Here is a 22,321-nt window from a genome sequence, read left to right as displayed (position 1 = left end):
CATACTTTAGATCACAAATATAAGTGATGCCACATGATATTGTCTCTGTCTGACTTACTTCATTTAGTATCATCTCCAGGTCCATCTGTGTTGCTGCAAATGGCATTATTTCATTGTTTCTACGGCCGAGTGGTGTCCTGCTGTGTGAATGCAGCGCGTTTTCTTTGTCCGTCCATCTGTCCAGGGCGGCTGGGCTGTCTCCTGTCCTGTCTGTGTGAGCACTGCTGCTGTGAACGTACGGGTGCATGCATCGTTTTGAACGATAATTTTGTCCACGTTTTTCTACTGTTTTGGTTGCATGGCAAGAATCTTGCAGGATCTTACTTCCCCGACCAGGGTTTGAAGCTGGGCGCTGGACGTCACCACTGGACCTACAGGGAACGCCCTACTAGGACGTGTCGTTTTGTCCCAGATGGCTGTACATGCTGCACTGTGTTTCACAGCTAAGTGACATGTAGATTGTAAAACAGACTTTAGTGAGAGCAATCAGATAAACAGTAAGGTTTATTCCAGAGATTCTAATTTCTCTGTATCCAGGGACTGGTTAAATTTTAAAGCTTTGACTTTTTTGATAGCTTTATGTGTTGTTTAGAAAATATTCATATGGAATATTACAGAAGATGACTGATTTATAGTGATTCTGTAATCTCAAAATTTGCATCCCTCCTCTTACAAAAGCATAATAGAAATAGCAAGGTTTCCTGGTTCCTCTGGGATTTCCAGTCCCTCCTAAGGGCCTCTGGGGGCCCGGCTCCCTCCTCGGGGCCTCTGTGCCCAGTGGGGTTCCCTGAGCTTTTGATGGGAATATGTCTCGGTTTATCACATTTGAAATAGTTCCAAAAGCAGAGCGGAATTTCTTTGCGGTTAAAAAAAGAGAACTGTATTTTGGAGTATTCAATATTATGTAATTATCCATTTTCTAAACCTGTTTCATAGTATTGTACAGAATATTCATATTGAATAGCAAGTATCAAATATACATAAAAATGGGTAATTCTGGCAGGACTTTATTCTGTCTGGAAGCACCCGTGGGACATGTCCGTGTCGGTGGTAAGTTCCCGAGGTGTCAGAGCTCTAACCAGCCAGCTGGGCCGTGGGCGCTTACGAGTGTTAAGAACAGGGTACGGTGTTTCCTCGCCATTAAAATGCTCTGCTGGCTGGTCTTTCTTACTGTTGTGTCGTGATAAACTCAGGCATAAGAGAGACACTTGGTTGGCTTAAGAGACTTGCATTCCTGTTGTAGAGGAGCTGTGCCTGGCCCCAGCACAGAGGCACTTGCTCCACGCTGTGGGTTTCAGGGTCCCGTGGACAGAATCCCACCGGCCGGGTTCTGCATGGCCTGTCTCACCCCAGAGTGGACAGCCTCTTGCAGACATGGCAGGAGGGACCAGCGCTGTGGGAAGGGCTGACGTGTTAGCCCTCGAGTATCTGAAATACACAGTATTAAACACTGCGATTCAGGTCATTTAAGGAGGAAAATCACGTTTTTGTTGTTTTCTGGTGCTTTTAGCGCCCTCAGTTTCCCTTTCTGCTGGTGGTGTTGGTTGTCATCAGGGATGAAGCCTCTCCAGTCTGTAGGGTGTGCACTGACTCCTCTTGTGAGAACGTGGCTGTCTCTGCAGAGCTTTGTCCTTATCCACTATGAAGCAGCCGTGTTAGTGACTTGCTTCTTCTGTAACTGTGTTTCCCGCAGCTGCTCGGAGCGTTGTGAAGGACCACCCACTGGTTTTCCATAGCAAAATACGGTCGTCGGGCTACACGGCTGCCCCGTGGTGAGTGGACCGCCCAGAGACAGACCATGGCCTCTGGGCGCAGGTGCTGGTGTGGATGGATGTCGGTGTGTGGACCCCAGCATGACACCATCACAGAACAGACGCGGCAGTAGCAAGCGTTTATTGAGTGCTTACTATGTACTTTGGGGCTTTCCTGATAGCTCAGTTGGTAAAGAATCCACCTGCAATGCAGGAGGTGGATGGGTGGCTGGCTGGATGGGTGGGTGTGTGGGTGGGTGGATTGGTGGGTGGGTGGCTGGGTGGATGGATAGATGGGTGGATGGGTAGGTAGATGGATGGATGGATGGATGGATGGGTGGGTGGGTGGGTGGCTGGCTGGATGGGTGGATGGGTGGGTGGGTGGATGGATGGGTGGATGGGTGGGTGGGTGGAGGGATGGGTGGGTGAGTGGGCAGATGGACAGATGGTTGGGTGGATGGATGGATGGATGGATGGATCAGTGGGCGTATGAATCAATGGGTAGATGGGTGGCTGGGTGACTGGGTGGCTGGGTGGAGGGATGGATGGGTGGATGGATGAATGGGTGTTGGATGGGTGGGTGGATGGTTGGATGGGTGGGTGGGTGGGTGGATAGATTGGTGGGTGGATGGGTGTGTGGGTGGGTGGGTGGGTGGATGTGTGGATAGATGGATGGATGGATGGATGGATGGATGGATGAGTAGATGGATGGGTGGGTGGGCAGATGGACAGATGGTTGGGTGGATGGATGGATCAGTGGGTGTATGGACCAATGGGTAGATGGGTGGCTGGGTGACTGGGTGGATGGGTGGAGGGATGGCTGGGTGGCTGGGTGGAGGGATGGATGGGTGTTGGATGGGTGGGTGGTAGATAGATAGATCCTGGGTCCATGCCTCAGAACAACCGCACACTAGTCCAGGCCCTGAGCCTGTGTGCTGGCTCAGTGGTGATGCCATCTGCTAAGTGTGGACTCCTTGGGCTCACTTTACTTGGGTGGGTCTTGCATGTGGGGCCTGTGAGGGAGTCCAGGGGAGGAGGAACCAAGCCGTGGTCAGTCCTAAGTACTAGTCCAGGGTTTGAACTTTCTAGCAAAAGTACAGGGGATTCTAGGTGGGGTCAGTGGGTGAGGAGTGTTTCGCTGTGACGTCCCCGAGGCAGTGAGGACGGGCGGGGAGGTGGTGAGGCTGAGGGACTGCCTGCCTCCCTGCCTGGGTGCTGCCTCCTCCTGGACCTCACCCAGCTCCCACCGCTCTCACACAGCCTCTCCGGACCCTGTGCTCTGGGTGGGATGAGCCCCACCCCAGCCTGGTCCTCACAGGCAGATGTCCATGTCCTCACCTGCCTCCTCCAGGCCTGCTCCAGGTCATTCCCCAGTGGACTTGCAGAGTCTGCAGCAAATGTAGCTCCCCACCCCCCCACCCCCCTGTCTCTCTCCCAGGGCTCCAGACCTGAAGCTGAAATGTGGAGTTGCCCTGCATGCCTGGCTGCAAAGTGATTATCTTAGTTTTTTGCCTAAGAACCCAAAATTTGTAGGAAAATAGCACAGGGTTCTCCAGAATTTTAATACACAAATACACGTATGTCCCCATTAGTGAAATAGCTGATATGGATATAGAATTAGAGGAATAGCTGTCAAAATTAAAGTGATTAAATGTTCAGTTTATTACTAACTTGGGACATGGAAAGCATTTATGAATGTATGTTTATTTTTTCACTGCAAAGTAGGTCTCTTAAGCTTAAACTTTTCATCTTTGAATGACATAGAGCTCTTCTCTCCCCAGTGCAACTATGTTTTCACCAAAGACTAATTTCAAAAATGATGGTAAAAGAGCTTCGAAATGCAAGAACAATTACAGGCGGTATGTAACCTAGTTTGTGCATCCCAAGTAAATGTGAGATAATTTGGAGGAACTCTTTAGATAGTTTAATTGATTTTTTTCAAACATATATAAGACCTTTTAAGTACCTGTGTGTAAATATGTATATGTACACACACACATATATGTATATATTATTTTTGTATCTATCTGTTCTTTTAGTTAAATTTAATTCATATTAATCATTTTTCAGACCTGCTGCTGTTTTTACCACCTTAACTATTTAGAAACATTTAATTTTTGTTTTAAGTTTCATTTTGGAGAGCATCTTAGCTAACGGTTATTCTAAGTGTCTTAGGTCGTCATTGGGCAGGAAGTCTGAGTAGGCATGGTGCTTGGTGCCATTCTGGGAGGCCTGTGATGGGCTCGTTGGCTCCCTCAGCCCAGGGCTGGCTGCCCGGCTCTGCGTCCACACCTGTCCCCGTGTCCCATGATGCTGGACGAGTTCTGCAGATTCCCTGGGTCCGTTTCTCTGGACAGGAAGGTGGCAGGCCCCCAGTTCTGCTGTTAGAGGTGACGCCGTCTACGCAGGGACAGTGGGCTGGGGCACTTGAGCTGCTCCTCATTCCTGTGAGCATCACAGCTGCGCCTGCCGTCACTGGCTCACAAGACGCTGCTGGGCCTGACTTGCCCACATTTAATCACGTTTTTTGTTCGTCTTCCTGCCCGTCTGCTGTTCCCATGTCAGCAGGTCATTGCTACTGAGTAGGCCTCTCCACCAGATGCCCTCATGCCCTGTCAGACCCTCTCAAACATCCATGGTCAAGTATGGAATGCAGCCCTGGGCTCTGCTGAGCTTGGATTTCTTGTGGTTGTTTTTCCAGGGAGTTAAAAAAGTTTTTTTTTCTTTATCATAAAGGGTGTTGGATTTTGTCAAATGCTTTTTATGCATCTGTTGCGATGACTGTTGTTTTTATCATCTCTTTTTTAAATGTGGTGTATCACATTGATTTGTGAATAGTGAACCATCTTTGCATCTCTGGAATGAATGCCACTTTATCATGTATGATCCTTTATATACATTGTTAAACTCAAATTTGTAATATTTTGTTGAGGATTTTTGCATCTATATTCATCAGTGATATTGGCCTATAATTTTTTTGTGGCATCTTTGTCTGGTTTGGGTATCAGAGTAAAGGTGGTGTTATAGGTAAATCTGGGAGTGTTTTATCTCATCAAGTTTTTGTAATAGTTTGAGAAGGATAGAATTAGCTCTTCTTTATGTGTTTGGTAGAAATCCCCCATGAAGTTGTTCAGTTCTGGACTTTTGTTTCCTAGGAGTTTTTAAATCACTAATAAAATTCCGCTACTAGTGATCCATCTATTCAGATTGTGTATTTCTTCCTGATTTAGTTTTGGAAGGTTGCGCGATTCCAGAAATTCATCCATCTCTTCCAGGTGGTCGAGTTTATTGGCATGTGACTGTTCTCAGCGTTCTCTAATGACACTTTCTACTCTGTGGTGTTGGTTTCTAGTTCTCCCCTTTCACTTCGTATTTAATTTACTTGGGCCTCTCTCTTCTCTTCTTGATGGCCTGACTAAAGATTTGTCAGTTTTGTTTCGTCTTTTTCAAAAAACAGTTCTTGTTTTGCTGATCTTTTCTATTGCTTTTTGGTCTCTACATTGTCTCCTCTCTGATCTTTATTGGCTCCTTTCTTTTGCTGACTTGGGGCTTTGTTTATTCTTCTGTTTCTGGTTCCTTTAGATGGAAGATTAGATTGTTTTTGTGAGATTTTCTTGTTTCTTGAGGAAGGTCTGTGGCACTATAAAACTTCCCCTTTTATAACTTATTTTGCTGCATCCCATAAGTTTTTGGAAAGTTGTGTTTCCATTCTGGTTTGCCTTGAGGTATTTTCTGATTTTTTCTTTGCTTTATTCATTGGCCCGTTTGTTTTATAGTCGCCTGTTGTTTAGTCTCCGTGTGTTTGTGCTTTGCACATTTTTCTTCCTGTAATTGATTTCCAGTTTCATAATATTTTGTTTAGAAAAAATGCTTGATGTAATTTCAGTCCTCTGTCTCTTGTTGAGACTTGTTTTGTAACCCAGCATATGATCTATTCTGGAGAATGTTCCATGTGTATTTGAAAAGGATGTGCATTCTGCTGTTTTTGGATGGGGAATATCCTATAGGTATCTGTTAAGTCCAGTTGGTCTACTGTGTCATTTAAAACATGTTTCCTTATTGATTTTCTGTCCGGATGCTTTGTCCTTTGATGTCACTGGGGTGGTAGAGTCCCCTACAATTATTGTGTTCTTGTCAATTTCTCCCTTTATGTCTGTTAATATTTGCTTTATATATTTAGGTGCTATTTTATAGAGTTCATATATGTTAATGAGTATAATATCTTCTTGTATTGATCCCTGTATCATTATATAATGCCATTGTTTATTCTTTAATAACCTTTATTTTAAAGTCTGTTTTGTCTGATTTGAGTATTGCTACCGTCTCGTTTCCATTTTCATGAAATATGTTTTTCTATCCCCTCATTTTCAGTCTGTGTATGTCTTTAGCTCTGAAATAAGTCTCCTGTAGGCAGCATATACATATTACTTCATGGTTCTGAATGTAAGAGTTTATATATGTGTATATATATATATATACACACACATACACACATTATATATATATATATATATATATATAAATGTTATGGAATAAAATTATACATGTAAATAGGGAAACACTCACCTTATTTCTAGTATATTTTTATTTCTTTTTTTTTTCTTTATTTATTTATTTATTTTTTTTAAATTTTATTTTATTTTTAAACTTTACATAACTGTATTAGTTTTGCCAAATATCAAAATGAATCCGCCACAGGTATACATGTGTTCCCCATCCTGAACCCTCCTCCCTCCCCATTCCATCCCTCTGGGTCGTCCCAGTGCACCAGCCCCAAGCATCCAGTATCATGCATCGAACCTGGACTGGCAACTCATTTCATACATGATATTTTACATGTTTCAATGCCATTCTCCCAAATCTTCCCACCCTCTCCCTCTCCCACAGAGTCCATAAGACTGTTCTATACATCAGTGTCTCTTTTGCTGTCTCGTACACAGGGTTATTGTTACCATCTTTCTAAATTCCATATATATGCGTTAGTATACTGTATTGATGTTTTTCTTTCTGGCTTACTTCACTCTGTATAATAGGCTCCAGTTTCATCCACCTCATTAGAACTGATTCAAATGTATTCTTTTTAATGGCTGAATAATACTCCATTGTGTATATGTACCACAGCTTTCTTATCCATTCATCTGCTGATGGACATCTAGGTTGCTTCCATGTCCTGGCTATTATAAACAGTGCTGCGATGAACATTGGGGTACTCGTGTCTCTTTCCCTTCTGGTTTCCTCAGTGTGTATGCCCAGCAGTGGGATTGCTGGATCATAAGGCAGGTCTATTTCCAGTTTTTTAAGGAATCTCCACACTGTTCTCCATAGTGGCTGTACTAGTTTGCATTCCCACCAACAGTGGAAGAGGGTTCCCTTTTCTCCACACCCTCTCCAGCATTTATTACTTGTAGACTTTTGGATCGCAGCCATTCTGACTGGTGTGAAATGGTACCTCATAGTGGCCACCTCCCAGAATATTGGAAATAAAAGCAAAAATAAACAAATGGGACCTAATTAACCTTAAAAGCTTCTGCACATCAAAGGAAACTATTAGCAAGGTGAAAAGACAGCCTTCAGAATGGGAGAAGATAATAGCAAATGAAGCAACTGACAAACAACTAATCTCGAGAATATACAAGCAACTCCTACAGCTCAACTCCAGAAAAATAAATGACCCAATCAAAAAATGGGCCAAAGAACTAAATAGACATTTCTCCAAAGAAGACATACAGATGGCTAACAAACACATGAAATCACAGCAGGATCCTCTATGACCCACCTCCCAGAATATTTTTATTTCTAATGTTGCTTTGGACTGTCTCAGTTATTTCCTCTGATCTTCCTTGAGGTAAGGAGTGCCCTTTGGAGAGTCCTGCGCCCAGCAAGCTGAGCAGGCAGCTGGCCGTGGCCCGCGGCCAGGCGGCCCAGCTCTGTGTGCAGTATTCAGGTATGCTGCTCCAGCCAGAGCTGTGCTTCACTGCAAGCTTCTGTTTTGCCCATTGTTCCATTTAAAACAGATTTTAAAAATCTTGGTTATTTGAAGTCACACGACATTGTTTGAGTCTAGATTAAAATCAAAGCTTGCTTCCCCTGGACTGTCACTAGGATTAGCCCAGGGCGTCCACGCATGCCCTGCAGCTTCTGGCAGCAGGAGGTCTGGTTTGGTTATAAGCTGTTCCAGATCTGTGCTCTGAGTACGTGGCCATCTCCTCCATGAGCCCCAAGGGAGCCTGGCAGGAGGGCTGCATACAGAGGCTGGTTCATCAAAAGAGAGGCTACAGAAGAGCCTCCTGCCCCCTGGAGACCTGGTCTCCTCCTTCAGTGGGTGGAGCTGCTCTTCAGCTGAAGACCTGGTCTTCAGTGGGTGGAGCCTCCCCCCAGGCACACTCGGCTCCTGGCAACCACTCCCTCTCAAGGGCATCCAAACACCTTTACTTCCTTTCTGGGAACTCAAAGAAGTCAGGAGGCAGCTCTCATCCAGGTAGCTCCACTATTTAAGCTCTTTTCAGAGTTAAACATCATTTCTGGTTTCTAGATTTGCTTACAGGTGAGAATATGCCTTTGCCCAAGTCCAGGGTCTCTCTGTGCACCATCCTCCACCCCCACCTCCTTGAGTGTTTGACCAGCTGTCTGCCCAAAGCAGCCGTCTGCCCAAATCCGAAAGGTTACTGACTTCCTTTTTTTTTTTCATAGAATTCCAGCCTGCCAAAGAATTTTTTGAATAATTTTGGGAAATTGGATATGTAGTATTATCAGTAAATATTTATGTGATATTTGATATGCTTACCAAGCATGTGACCATAAAAGTAGGGTCCTCAAGTTTGAATATTATGGGGGAAATGTATAATTTATTATGCCTTACTGTAGGGCAGTGTTTAGATGGAACGGCTGAGGCAGGTGTGCCCCTAGGAGGAGGCGTGGGCGGCTGGGCGGCTGCTCGGGGCTTCCCAGCAGGTCCAGGTTCAGGTCTTGGTGCTGCCTCTGATGAGCCCCGTGTCCTGGGCAGGCCCCTGAACCCCAGCCCTCGGCGCCTGTCCGAAGAAGCAGCTGGGCGTGACATGAGCCCCCGGTGGGAGTGCACGCCCAGCGACTGGGAGCTGAGGAAACGCTGTTCCTGTTTCAGGTTTCCTCATTTCCTGAGAAAACGAGCGTCAGGTTAACTGAAAAATTCTATAATTTCACCTGTTGCAAGTGTGGTGCCTCTGAGTTATGCTTTATAAGGAGTTTCTCTTGCTTTTTCAAGCAGGAGATGGACAGCAGCTGGCCTGTGGCTTAGCCAACCACTTGTCCCTGGTCTGCAATGCTGATCTTACTGGGACACCTGCTGTTTTGTCAGGTAAGATGGAGAGTTTTAGTTCATGTGGATTTGTGAGTGTTTTTCTCTTGTTAGCAGGTCAGGTCCTTTTGCCAGACACTGAGGCAAGCACTGAGATGCCAAGGTTTGCAGCAGAGGAAGGGTTTACACAAGGCAGCCCAGCGAGGAGCCGGGAGGGCAGAGCTCAGACCCGCTCCCCGAGGCGGGGCCGGGCACTTGCGGGTCGGAGGAGCAGGGAGGTCTTCGGTGCCGGGGACAGGATGGGCGGTAGGGACACGGTGAGGTGGTTGTGTGCTGCACAGACAGCTCAGGGCTGCATGCTGCTTCGTGGGCTGCACGTTCAAAAGCCATGAGGCGAGGGCGCATTCTGGACCCCCTGATGTCGGGAGGTCGTCTGTCGGACACCTGCACAGGCCTCGTTTTAGAGTCAGTGGTCCCAACAGGCTTGGCTGGCTACACACAGCTGATTCCACCTTCCTGAAAACCAGCCTAAGCCCCTGTAACTACAGGGCCCCATATGTCAGGGGCATTATCTGTCGGGGTGGCTATAGGGTGAGCTTGCTCAGTGAGGGTGGTGGCCGGTGGAGGGTTTCTGACGCGCGTGCCTTACCTGCTGTTCTGTCGGATGAGCTCATGCTTCCTGTTTGCCCTGTGGGTGTGGCTTCAGGGTGGCCTTTTTAATCGTCCGGGGCACAGAGTCAGCCTCGTTATGGTCCTGTTGTTAATCTGCAAGCGCCATGCTTGTTCCCTTCAAACAAGAACAGACTAGCTCTGTGGCTGACTTGGGGAACAGAATGACCAGATTCCGCCAAACCCTGCTGAGCTGAGCAGGGGAAGCGTCACTTGTGGGGCCAGACCTGGAGGCGCGTTCGTGGAAGGGGCCCCGCGGTGCTCGGGTAAAACCCGTCTGGGAGGTCTCTGCTTCTGAGAGCACAAGCGGGTGATGCATCCCAGTGTGACGACCACGGATCCCAGGGGGTGTCATTCGCTGGCAGGGTCTGTGTTCGCGCTTTAGACTTGAGAGTGTTTCCCATCCATTGTGGCTGTCTAGTCCAGGGACGCCAGGGGCCCGGTGCCGACGCTCCCGTGAGGGCGCACCTGGCTCAGTGTGGGCTGCTGGGTGCAGCTGGACACGTGTGAGTGCGGCCTGGGAGGACCACCCCCTCATGTCAGGCGAAGGGCGAGGGGTGTAACAGCTAAACCCTGGGGTCAGTCACTTCAGAAGGTCAAAGTGATTAAGATTTCATGAAGTACGGCGGAGTTGTGGACACATGAAGTCCTATGACGGGATGACACTGAGCCTGGAACTCCTGCTGCTGTCTCTAAGTTCTGCATCTGTCTGAGGGCTGCCCACTGGCCCCCTTCCAGGGTCCTTCCTGTTAGTGGGCACCTTCAGCCTGGTTCCCGACCTCCACCACTGCTCCTGGGGTCCTGGGGCGGGGCTGGGGTCAGGGTTGTGTGTCCTGGGGGGAGGCTGGGGTTGGGGTTGTGTGTCCTGTGGGGAGGCTGGGGTCAGGGCGGGAGGGGGCAGCCTCCTGACATATCTGCTACCGGAGAGGGGCAGTGCTCTTAGCGGTGGGGGTGTGGGGGGACCGGAGGCAGGGGTCTGCTCGGCAGTGGGCGAGGCGAGGGAGCCTCGCTGAATCCGCCTCACGTGGCCTTGAGGCCTTTGGCCGCCTGGGGAGGTGGTGGCCCAAGCAGCCTTGTTTGAGGCCGGAGGAAGGGGAGCTGCTCGGCTTTGTGAGCTGATGCGTCTGGAGCTCGGTGTGTCCAGCTCCCGCCCATCCACGCGGGCCTGGCTCTGGCTCCGCAGGAGCTCCCGGGAGCCTGCAGCAGAGGGCAGCAAAGCCCTTTCTGGTGTTTCTCCGCTCGGTTGGTCCTGGCTCTCCGTTTTCTCCAGGTTGTGTTTACACTTGTCCAAGTAGATGGTGTCCCTACTTCCTGTAGGCTCTCTGACCGGGGTGATGCAGTGATGCTACACCTCTCTGTCCAATCTCAGGTTCCCGAGTGTGGTTCACACGCTGAGCCCTGGGTGCGCGCGGACGTCCGGGGTGAGCTTGCCGAGACAAGAGTGTCCCCTCGTCGGCTCTTCTTTCTCTGCAGTTTGTCACAGAGCATCCGACACGGGAAGTCCGAGACGCTGGATCGCGGGCGCAGGGGTGGCGTGTGGAGCCCGCCCCGGGGCAGCGCAGGGCTCAGAGGTGCAGCTTTGCTCAGCGGGAGGCGTCGCTGGTTTTCTCGCCCGCGTGCGCACACCGTGGCCTGTGGACAGCCTGGCCCGGCCCTCTTGGTTCTGAATCTCCTCTCGGTTCTGAATCTCCTCTGGGTTCTGAATCTCCTCTCGCAGGACCGCGGTTTTCTCTTCCCAAGCTCCAAGTATCCGCCTCGGAGAACCCTTCCCTGCACGGGCTCCTCCGCTTCTGAGTGGCTGTGGGGGCGGTCCTGGGTGATTCTAAGGTTGCTTCACGGCCGCGATGGCCTTTCTCAGGAGTCGTGAGGGCAAAGCGGGTCCAAAAATCAGGTCGTGTGTGGGTTCAGAGCCGGAGGTGGCTGACGCCAAGTGGAGAGGGCAGGGCTGGCCGGTGGGTGGGAGGAGTCGGAGGGGCCAAGACAGAACCCGCAGCGGATCCTGACGCTTCACCGGGACCGAGCGGACCAGCCGGGCAGCGGGTGCCGGGCCGGCAGGGGCCGGGGACCCCCCATGAACGGCTGTGGTGTTGCCCCTGGTACCTCCTGATCTTGGCAGTGTTTCCTCTCCCTTCCTGAGCACCCGCTTATTCCCCGGGAAAGGAGGGGACGGGCTAAGTGATAAGCGGTCCGTTATCTGCAGGTCTAATTGCTCAGACACTGTAACCGTCGGCCAGTGTCATCGTCTAATACCTTCTTCGCAAACTGTGTTTGGTCTTTAAACGAAGCAAGGTCCACTGCCTTGGGCGTCGGCTCGCTGGGGCGCTTGGCTGGAAGACGCCTCCGGGTCACTCCCTTCTGGACGTGGCGTCTCTGCTGCTCTAGGGGACTCAAGGCCGTTCTTCCTGCTCTGCCCTCAGGTCACGACAGGGCGGTGAGCAGCGTGTGCTGGAGCCACGACGGCCGCTGGGTGCTGTCCGCCTCCCAGGACGGGACGCTGCGGGTGTGGTCGGTGCGCGGCCGGAGCCGGCGCTGCGTCTGGTAACGGGCGGGGCGCTGACGGCGGGCGGTGGGGGCCCGCCCAGCTTTTCCTGCGCAGTCTCCGGCCCCACCCAGGGGGCGGGGGCAGGCGGGCAGCACAGAGTGTTCACATGGACACGTGACACGCGCAGCACACACATACAGATGCGCACACATATGCGCATACAGCTAAATAAGCCTGACATTTGTATGGTCTGAAAATGGCAGAACAATAGTAAAATATGGGAATAATTTAAATATAAAAATAAATGTGATTCTATAGTAGAGGCGATAATAATGCCCACAGGACACTATGTGGGGGAAGTGTGTTTTGGGGAGAAAAATGTCTTATTTTGGTGATCTCATGGGATACCGTTTGGAAACAGAGGGAAGGGAATCAGGACGACGGGTAGGGGGAAGGGAATCAGGACGATGGGTAGGGGGACAGGCGACGCGGCTCAGTCACCAGGCTCCTCGCTGGCAGGAAGTGGATTCGAGGACGCGGTTAGCACCCCTCCTGTGAGTCTTATAAAAGGAGACTGAGTCCTGGGGCGCTGCTCGAGGGAGGCTGGTCACTCCCAGGACAGCGGGTGAGGCCGAGGGGAGAGCGGGGGTTGGCCCTGGGGCCGAGAGTCCTGTCGACTTCTGTGCCTTGCACGGGCTGGGCCATGTCATCGGAAGAGCAGACGCTCAACTAGGTTTAAAGCAGGTGAAGAACTGTGGCTTCAAGGTGTGTGCTGGCAGGCTTCAATGTCCTTTCATTTCAGAGTTTTTAAATGGCCGGAATTCCAAATGCTCACCACAGTAAAATTTAATTACATAGCATCGTTTACGGAATCAGGAAGAAGGACCGAAGGTTGTACGTTGGTCCTACCAAGAGGTATCCGGTACCTTTAGAATAAGTGGGCATTTGTGTTAGGATGAGAGGTTCCATGTTTATAGCAGTAGAGGTTTTACTGACACTTATTTATTAGTGGCGATGACTGATTCCACTGCAGGGCAAAGACACGTTCCCTACGCCTGTCCAGTCCGCGCAGTTTTATTACCTCGACGCGTTTATCTTGTCGTCCTCGGGCTCCAGGGTCCAGCTGCTCAAGCATCACGTCGACACCGGCAAGGACGACTTACGAAGGTAGCGCCCCCTGCGGTCGGGGACGCTGCGTCTCAGCCGCGCGTCGGGTGTAAATAAAGTAACTGGACCAAAGCGGCATCACACCCTCCTGTGATCGGAAGTCCCTTCTCCGCGTGTGGAGCTTCCCTGGGGGCCAGGCCTGGGCCTCGGGGGACTCACCAGTGCCCGGGACTCAGGAAAGGGGGCCACTGCCCTGGTTCAGCAACATGATTAACACGTTTTGCATGTGAGATTATTACCGTTTATAGTAAGTTGAGGTGGTTGCAATGGTCAAGAATCAACCTGCCAAGGCAGGAGATAGGAATTCCATCCGTGGTTTGGGAAGATGCCCTGGAGAAGGACATAGCTACCCACTCCAGTATCCTTGCCTGGAAAGCTCCATGGACAGAGGAGCCTGGTGGGCTACAGTCCATGGGCTAGCAGAGGGTCTGATACTACTGAGTGATTGAGCACATGTGCGTGGAGTGTTTCACACGCACCCACAGATGTGCGTGTGTGTGGGCTGCCGGGGCACACCGGACATTGGCAGACACTAATGCTTGGCTGCCTTTGTTTTCAAAGCGTTTAAGAAAATGAGACCTGCAGAGAGCACCAGAGGCCTCCCCTCTGAGCCCCGCCCCTCTGTCGCCTCCCGAGACCCGTGTGCTCGCGCCCGCCCCTGGTCTCTAGCTGCTGCCCGCCCAGGCGTCCGTTCGGTTTGGTGGGCGGCTCACGTGTGACACACCTTTGATCACCACCATGCTCACGAGCACGGCTGCTCCCTGTGGGTTTACCTGTCGGGATGTGCCGGGCGACAGGAGGCTGCCACAGCTCTTCCTGGTTCCCGCATACGGACACCTCGCTTGTTCCAGTGGGGCCACCCTGAGCTTCCCTGCACGTGTCTGGTGGTGGGCCTGGAGGGCCAGGTGGGCGTTTCTGGACTCCCTTCTCCAGCCACCCTCAGGGGGCGCATGTGGTGCCCAGCAGCATGGTGATAGGCCCGCACTACTCTGAAGGTGCTGCCCACCGTCTCCCCTGTCCTGCGTCCTGCAGAGCGGGGGCCCGTCAGCCAGCTCCCTTCCTGTAGCTGACCAGCTTCTCGCTGTGTTCACACCGTGATGTTGGTGTTTCCACCAGGTCCTGCCCACCACCCTCTTCTGGGTGGCTCTGTCCCACTGCTTGTCACTCTGCGGAACAAGGTGGCTGCTGTAGCTCCAGGCATCATGTCTGTGTTTCTCACGGCAAGATGAAAGGGAGGCCTGTTTAGGCCTGCATGCCTCAGGGCCCCAGGAGCACCCTGGGTGTTGGGTAGGGCTGGTCTCATGCACAAGCTGTTTGCCTCTCGTCTTGGCCCCCTCCCACTTCCCTCACCTCTGACCCAGAGTCCCCGTGGTGCTGACAGACTCACCTTGATGGGCACATGCCAGCCTCCAGCACTGGGGGCTCCTGCACCCCGGGCAGGTGTGGGGTTGGTTAGGAACACTCGCACCTTCTCCGTGAGGCACCCCCGGGCCTCCCCCACCGCAGGGGTGTCTGCACCCCCTCTGCTCACGTGACTCTTCTCTCTGAGACCCTTTCTGGGCTGTCCTGTCCATAGTAAGTCGCTGCTATCCCTCTCCAGCCATCCTGCTGTGTGGATTTGGGCAGTCTCTCAGCAGGACACACGGGGAGTTATGAAATCTCTGCTGATCATTAAGCTTCATTCCCAAACTTCCCCTGAGGCTTGGCCTGGCTTGTCCCCGAGTCTGCATATGGCCTATTCTCCTGGGACGTGAGGCCTGTCCCTGCCCCCCAAGTTACCCCTCTGGGCACCACTTTGTGGCTGGCTCTGCATCAGACCCCTGCCCAGCAGTTACCTCTCTGTGAACGGGATGGGCTGACAACCAGTTTCATCTGCACCTCAAGTGTCTGAGAGGTTTGGACACTGAGCCCTAGTGGCTTTGGCCACTGCCCACCTGTACATCACTTTGCCAACAAAGGTCTGTCTAGTCAAAGTCATGGTTTTTTCAGTCATCATGTATGGATGTGAGAGTGGACCGTAAAGAGGGCCCAGTGCCAAAGAATTGATGGAACTGTGATGTTGGAGAAGACTCCTGAAAGTCCCTTGGACTGCAAGGAGATCAAACCGGTCAGTCTTAAGGGAAATCAACCCTGAATATTCGTTGGAAGAACTGATGCTGAAGCTGAAGCTCCGGTATTTTGGCTATCTGATGTGAAGAGCCGACTCACTGGAAAAGTCTCTGATGCTGGGAAAGATTGAGGGCAGAAGGAGAAGAGGGCATCAGAGGATGAGGTGGTTGGATGGCATCACAGATGCAATGGACATGAACTTGGGCAAACTTCAGGAGTTGGTGATGGACAGGGAAGCCTGGGGTGCTGCAGTCCATGGGGTCACAAAGAGTCAGACATGACTGGGCAGCTGAACAGCAACAACAGATAACTTGTAGCTCACTGGATGTCTTAAGCATGTAGGGCTTCCCTGGTGGCTCAGATTGTAAAGAATCTGCCTGTAATGCAGGAGACCCAGGTTTGATCTGTGGAGTCTTGCTAAGTATACACAATTATTTTAAAATTAAGAGAAAAGTTTGTTTTCTCATATATAGGGATGAATTCCCCTTGGCTATGTATATAGTAATATTTTTCATGAAGTTTTACTAAAGGAAAAGCTAGAATTACCTAAAGAATAACTTAGGTAGTCAACCTGCTACCTAATAAAATTTATTTATTATTAATATTTATTAATGAAATATGATTGTTAATATTGACATGAAAACTTTTATTTTCAAGTTTTTGTAGGTAGAATCTTGGGTTGTGGCAAAAGGGGAACAAGGGGATAGATGGTCCTCCACCCTCTTGCAGGTACAGACAGAAGAGCTGGTGCACACCCGTGTGCAGGCTGCTCACGACCGACGCCACGGAGATCACCAGCTTGTCTGCAGTGAACGATTTCCACTCCTGTATCCTTTCTCCTGCTGTGCGTCTGATGTTTTCACATCCTGACCATCATCCTTCTGGCAAAGTCTTGTGCTGAGGGTCCAGGCTCCAGGCTTGGGCTGAGCACTCAGACCTCGTGGATCTCAGGGGCCTTCATGTAATGGCTTCATCTCAATAATGAAAAGAGACCCAGAGGGAAAGGGAAGCCGGATGTGGGGCGCCTGTGAGGTAGAGCAGAGTGACGGGACCTGAGATTTCTGGTCTGCTCGCGTCTTGAGTAACAGTAGTTCAGTGCATTTAGACAGGACACGGCTACACTGAGCACGTGCATCCTTTGATGAACCGAACGGTGTGCCCCATCTCATGTGGAAGATGGCAAAGTTACAGCGGTGCTGTTGATCAACAAATCGATCCCAGAATGTTAAGTTTTGAGTTTTTGTGGTTACATCATCATTTTAAATTAAAGAGCATTGACTTTATTTAGAAACAAAGCTCTGATCTTTAGGGAGACATCTTATAAACTTTTATTCAAAGGCCTAAGATTCTTTTGAAAAGTTTTATTCTTGAAATTTCAGAAGGACTGATACAGGGTATTAGAGGTTCTAGTATATTTTAATTAGAAAGGTAATTTTTTTATGCTAGAACCTTTTGCTAAAAACACAAAAACACTTAGCAGAAATGTGTTGTTCTGATTATTCTCTGTCCTTGAGTGAGGATCCCTGAGTATTTTGGCTTTAGCATTGGGTTTATTATTAGATCTAGTACTTTTTCTATTCTGTACTTTTCTAGCGCATATACATTTTGTGTTTTGGCCACACCACGTGGCAGGTGAGAGCTCAGTTCCCTGACCTGGGATTGAACCCATGATCCCTGCAGTGGAAGCATGGCGTCTTAACCACTGGGCTGCCAACTTAGCCACTGTCCCTCCTGGTCCACGTGGAGGAAGCGGCCTTGCCGTGTGCTTCGTTCAAGGCTTGTCCTCCATGCAGGCAGCCTGACCTGGTGGGAGGGGGCACCGTTCACTTCCACGGCCTCCCCATCTAATCTCTGGCTCAGACCCGTCTTCAAGCTCGGTGCCTACATGCAGGACGGCCATTCCGCCTCTTGATTTGGGTGTTTCCTGACATCTCAAACCTTGCTTAACTCTCAGTGGACCTAGGCCTCCCGCATGGAAATCCACATGCCTGGCCTCCCCATCCTCCCAGCAGCTCTGGCCAGGCACCCAGGATCAGGTGGGGAGCGGGCTGTGGTCAGGACTGTCCTGTGGAGCCTCAGGAGATCGTAGCTGGTCACCTGTCCGTGCAACCTTCTGCCGAGAGAAGTTCCCTAACCGAGCCCCAGACCTCGTGCTTGCTGCTGGGTGGAACCGGACCTTGGAGGTTTTCGACCTCAACGTGGGCTGCAGTGTGGCCGTCATCACGGGAGCCCATTCTCGGCCCGTCCACCAGATCTGTCAAAATAAAGTGAGTGACCTTCTGACTGCGCACAGCCTTTGTAAACTTTGAGTTTAAGTGTTTAACAAACTTACGATGCAATCTTATAGCAGTTTGCTGCCAAAAGCAGCAGTGATTTTTTATTGGCCGTGAAGCTATTGTAAGCCTTGATGTTGGATGTTAGAAGGCATTTGGATGCTGTGAAGAATGTGGATGTTTGTACCTTTGTCTTTGATGATTCTGTGGTCCCAGTTTTTTATTTTACCACTTTCAAATGAAAATGGTCCCATTTTCATTTACCACTTGGCGGTGGTTTTGGGCTTTTGCAGCGCTGGGTAGATTCTGCAGGGATGTGAAGCAGCCTTTGTGGATTCACGGGTCTCTCTGTCGGGTGCAGCTGGTCTGTCTCAACAGAGGAAGAGTTCAAAATAACACACAACTGGGCGTTGAAGGTCAGGGACTGAGGAGGTGGCCATTCTGATGAATTCATTGTCTCACAGTTTAGTTCAAAAGATGCTTTGTTGCTTAAAAGAACAACAAAGAGACTTGCGACAGAACTTTTGTTTTCAGGACTACAACTTTGATTTTTAATAGATTTGTAATTGCTTTCCAAGTTAAGGGTTTACTTTATAATGCCTGCAGAAATATGCATTATGGTTCAAGGATATTCTTTTTTAAGTGAAGTCTTACTATATTGCTCAAAGAAGACTGTCTTATCCACAGTTTCAAGATGTTACTCAGGTTTAAGTTTCCATGTGACGGTGTGTGTGGACAGCGTGTGTGGTCAGTGTGTGTGGTCAGATCGTTGGTGAGGTTCTGTAAGTGGTTGAGTGGGAGGAGAGCGCAGATCCAGGGCCGTGGAGCTGAATTCTCTCAAATGGACTTTGGTGTTGTCCTGGGGGAGTGAGAGCTGGGGCTGCTGGACCCAGAGTCAGACTGTGTTGGGGGCAGTGGGAGACCCCTGATGTGAGGGCAGTGGCCTGAGGCCCCTCGTCGGAGCCCTGGGAGGTCCGTCTGGACAGCCCGTCCACGTGGCTGCAGCCAGAGTCCGGGCTCCTGGCCTTGGCGGGCAGTGGCTGGGGGCTGAGGAGGGGAGGAGCTGCCTCCACTGGGAGGCGAGCCGCTCCTCCCGGGGGACACCTGGTCTTGGACCGGAGCCTCGGGGCTCATATTTGGTCCTACCTGGACCTTTCCCCCAGTTTACCCTTCGGGGGCTCATTGAGGAGGACATTTCCAATCAAGAGGAGGCTTTTCTGGTTTGTATGATGTTTTCAGCTTGCTGAGTTATTGAAGCAAAGATTATTTTCTTGCACCTTTTTTTGGGAACAGACTCTTAACTGCATAAAAAACAGCAAAAATATTTTAAACACTGTGCTCCTGCAGACGAATGGAGGCACCCTCTGAAGAACGCAGTGACGCCATGGCCCTGCCGACATAGCCCCGGACCCCGCGGAGGCGTCAGGCCGCGCGGCGTGATGACGCCCGCTGCCGGTGCGGCTCCTGGGAGGGCAGTGGGTGGGTGTGGGTCTTTTACGGCCGGAATGCGGTTTGCGTTTGGGATCCCTGATCTCACGCTGCTCATTTCAGAGTAAGATCTGCCAAGGTGGCATTCCAGATTGATTATTAAACCTGGTAGAGTTCTGGACTTTTCAGTGAATTTGATAATAGACTCATATATCTTTTCCACTATAAATCCATTATAAATCATATTTTCTTTTTTGCATGTTTTAATCTTTATTTCTTTCTGGAGTTTATCATACAGCCTTAAAAACTTGGTTGAAAGTTGTTATGTTAGAGATCAGTATAAGGTTTTTCTTCAGTTTGGTTCCCAAAACTGTTTAAGTTGAGAAGGCAAAGTATAATTTTGGTGTTTTGATGCTCTTTTACTTATAACATAAGGATGAAGCCTTGGCTTTAAAATAGTGGTAAAGACAATTCTTTTAAACTTAGCTAACTAGATTTTGTCATATTTTCAGAGAAGTTATTTCATTTTGAAAGTAATATGTTGCTATTTTGACTGATATCTTCCTCTCTGTTTCCATTTCATAAAAAGATATTTTAACCTTTTGCATATACTGCTTCCCTCTGTTATAAGGATTAAATACTATAATGTATATTAATTTCTTAGCATATGCTAAATTCACTAAATGGAAACTATTTTAAAAAATATAAATTTATGAGGGCTGGTGGATATTGCCTTAGAAAACTCTTAATCTTCATATGCAACTAATTTCACACAATTCCTTTGTTCCCATGAAACGTATAGAATTGTGCTTCCTGCAGTTGAAAGTCAGGCTGAATTATTACGGAAATGATGTCTGCTTTCAAAGAAACTGTAGCCGGGAAGGTGGGAGATGTGGGTGTGAGTTACGCTCACTCATGCAAATCTGACTCTTGAAGCTCCATAAAGTGTGTCAGTCACTCAGTCGTGTCTGACTCTTGCGACCCCATGGACTGTAGCCCAACAGGCTCCTGTGTCCCTGGGATTCTCCACGCAAGAATACTGGAGTGGGTTGCCGTTCCGTTCTCCAGGGGGTCTGCCCAACCCAGGGATCGAACCTGGGTCTTCTGCATTGCAGGAGGTTCTTTACCATCTAAGCCACCAGGTAAGTCCACTTAAGTTCTGTAAGGTGAGAGAAAAGAGTGCCCCGCCCAGCGATGAGAACAGGATGCTTGTGCTGTTCTGGAAGGTTGGAGCAGACGGCATTCAGCTGCAGTCACATGTCCTTCCACATGGTCAGACAGAACTTAACTTTATGGGGCCTTTGACGGTGCAGGAAAGAGAGAAGCAGGTCAACCTGACTCCTGCCGGAGGGTCTGGACAGGTCCCTGGGTCTCAGGTTCCTCTGTTCCCAGACTGACTTGAATATAAAATCCCAGAAGGGGGTTAACACCACGAACACAAACCTCCAGAGGATGTAGGTGTGAGTCCAGCTCCCGGTCAGCCTTGGCCCCCGTCCACTCCTGCCTCTCCAGGAACCCTGCCCACCCAGCCTGCTGCTAAAACATACACCCCCAACCCGCGCCCAGCCTTCAGTTCCTCGGGGCCCCCGCTGATACTAACCCCCAACTCCATGTCCAGCCTTCGATTCTTCAGGGGCCCCCCTGACACAGGCCCCGACTCAGTGTCCAGCCTTTGGGACCTCAGGGGCCTGCTGCTTCCTAGATGGAGGCAGCTTTGCAGGCAGCCTCTTGCTCTGCTCATGCTTGTCTCTGCTGCTGTCATCAGGGTGTGTGTGGACCCTCTGGTCTCGGGTGAGGGGGTGGGGCATCCACGTGGCCGGGGCCGCTATCCTGCACGGCGGCACTGCTGTGGGATGCCCCATGCCAGGCAGCACAGACCTGGGGGCACTTCCAGCAGGGGGCTCGCCTGCTATCACCAGGGGTAGGCGTGTGCAGGTTCCTAGGCCTCAGTGTGCATGTCCCCAGGGGCAGGTGCAGTAGGTTCCTAGTGCTCAGAGTCCGTGGTCCCCAGGGGCAGGCGTGTGCAGGTTCCCAGTCCTCAGTGTGCATGGCCCCAAGGGCAGGTGTGGCAGGTTCCTAGTCCTCAGTGTGTGTGGTCACAGGGGCAGGCGTGTGCAAGTTCTGAGTCCTCAGTATGCATGTCCCCAGGGTCAGGCGTGTACAGTTTTCTAGGCCTCAGTGTGTGTGTCCCCAGGGGCAGGCGTGTGCAGGTTCCCAGTCCTCAGTGTGCGTGGCCCCAAGGGCAGGTGTGGCAGGTTCCTAGTCCTCAGTGTGCGTGGTCACAGGGGCAGGCGTGTGCAAGTTCTGAGTCCTCAGTATGCATGTCCCCAGGGTCAGGCGTGTACAGGTTTCTAGGTCTCAGTGTGCGTGGTCACAGGGGCAGGCGTGTGCAGGCTCCTAGTCCTCAGTGTGTGTGGCCACAGGGGCAGGCGTGTGCAGGTTCTGAGTCCTCAGTGTGTGTGGCCACAGGGGCAGGTGTGTACAGGTTCCTAGTCTTCAGTGTGCGTGGCCACAGGGGCGGGCGTGTGCAGGCTCCTAGTCCTCAGTGTGCATGTCCCCAGGGTCAGGCGTGTACAGGTTCCCAGTCCTCAGTGTGTGTGGCCCCAGGGGCAGGCGTGTACAGGTTTCTAGGCCTCAGTGTGCGTTGCCACAGGGGCAGGCGTGTGCAGGTTCCTAGTCTTCAGTGTGCGTGGCCACAGGGGCAGGCGTGTGCAGGCTCCTAGTCCTCAGTGTGCATGTCCCCAGGGTCAGGCGTGTACAGGTTCCCAGTCCTCAGTGTGCGTGGCCACAGGGGCAGGCGTGTGCAGGTTCTGAGTCCTCAGTGTGCGTGGTCACAGGGGCAGGTGTGTACAGGTTCCTAGTCCTCAGTGTGCGTGGTCACGGGGCAGGCGTGTACAGGTTCCTAGGCCTCAGTGTGCATGTCCCCAGGGGCAGACGTGTTCAGGTTCTGAGTCCTCAGTGTGCGTGGTCACGGGGCAGGCGTGTGCAGGTTCCTAGGCCTCAGTGTGCATGTCCCCAGGGTCAGGTTCCTCTGGCTCCTGTGCCTGTGGGGTTGGTCCCAGTCGCTGTCCCCCAGTCTCAGTGGAGCAGAGGGCCCTGGGCCCACAGCCAGGCCACACGAGGCTTCCTCCCCGGGCTCCTGGGAGCCGGTCAGTCCTGAGCCGTCCGC

At 50.9% G+C, this 22,321-nt stretch overlaps 1 protein-coding gene across 1 annotated transcript in view; it reads left to right on the top strand.

Annotated features, from left to right (window-relative positions):
- Positions 1–22,321, top strand: part of WDR27 (WD repeat domain 27) — a 136,830-nt gene that overhangs the window by 29,646 nt on the left and 84,863 nt on the right. The window contains 10 exon segments of the mRNA XM_055591456.1: positions 1,694–1,772; positions 3,533–3,610; positions 7,631–7,695; positions 8,245–8,412; positions 8,995–9,084; positions 12,111–12,215; positions 12,550–12,566; positions 13,209–13,342; positions 16,181–16,278; positions 17,597–17,718. Coding sequence (XP_055447431.1) covers positions 1,694–1,772; positions 3,533–3,610; positions 7,631–7,695; positions 8,245–8,412; positions 8,995–9,084; positions 12,111–12,215; positions 12,550–12,566; positions 13,209–13,342; positions 16,181–16,278; positions 17,597–17,718 — 956 coding nt within the window.

Source organism: Bubalus kerabau, chromosome 9 (assembly GCF_029407905.1).
Source record: "Bubalus kerabau isolate K-KA32 ecotype Philippines breed swamp buffalo chromosome 9, PCC_UOA_SB_1v2, whole genome shotgun sequence".
Classification (NCBI taxonomy): Eukaryota; Metazoa; Chordata; class Mammalia; order Artiodactyla; family Bovidae; genus Bubalus; species Bubalus kerabau.
Note: the sequence above shows the minus strand (reverse complement) of the source record. Positions and strands in the feature narration are given on the sequence as shown.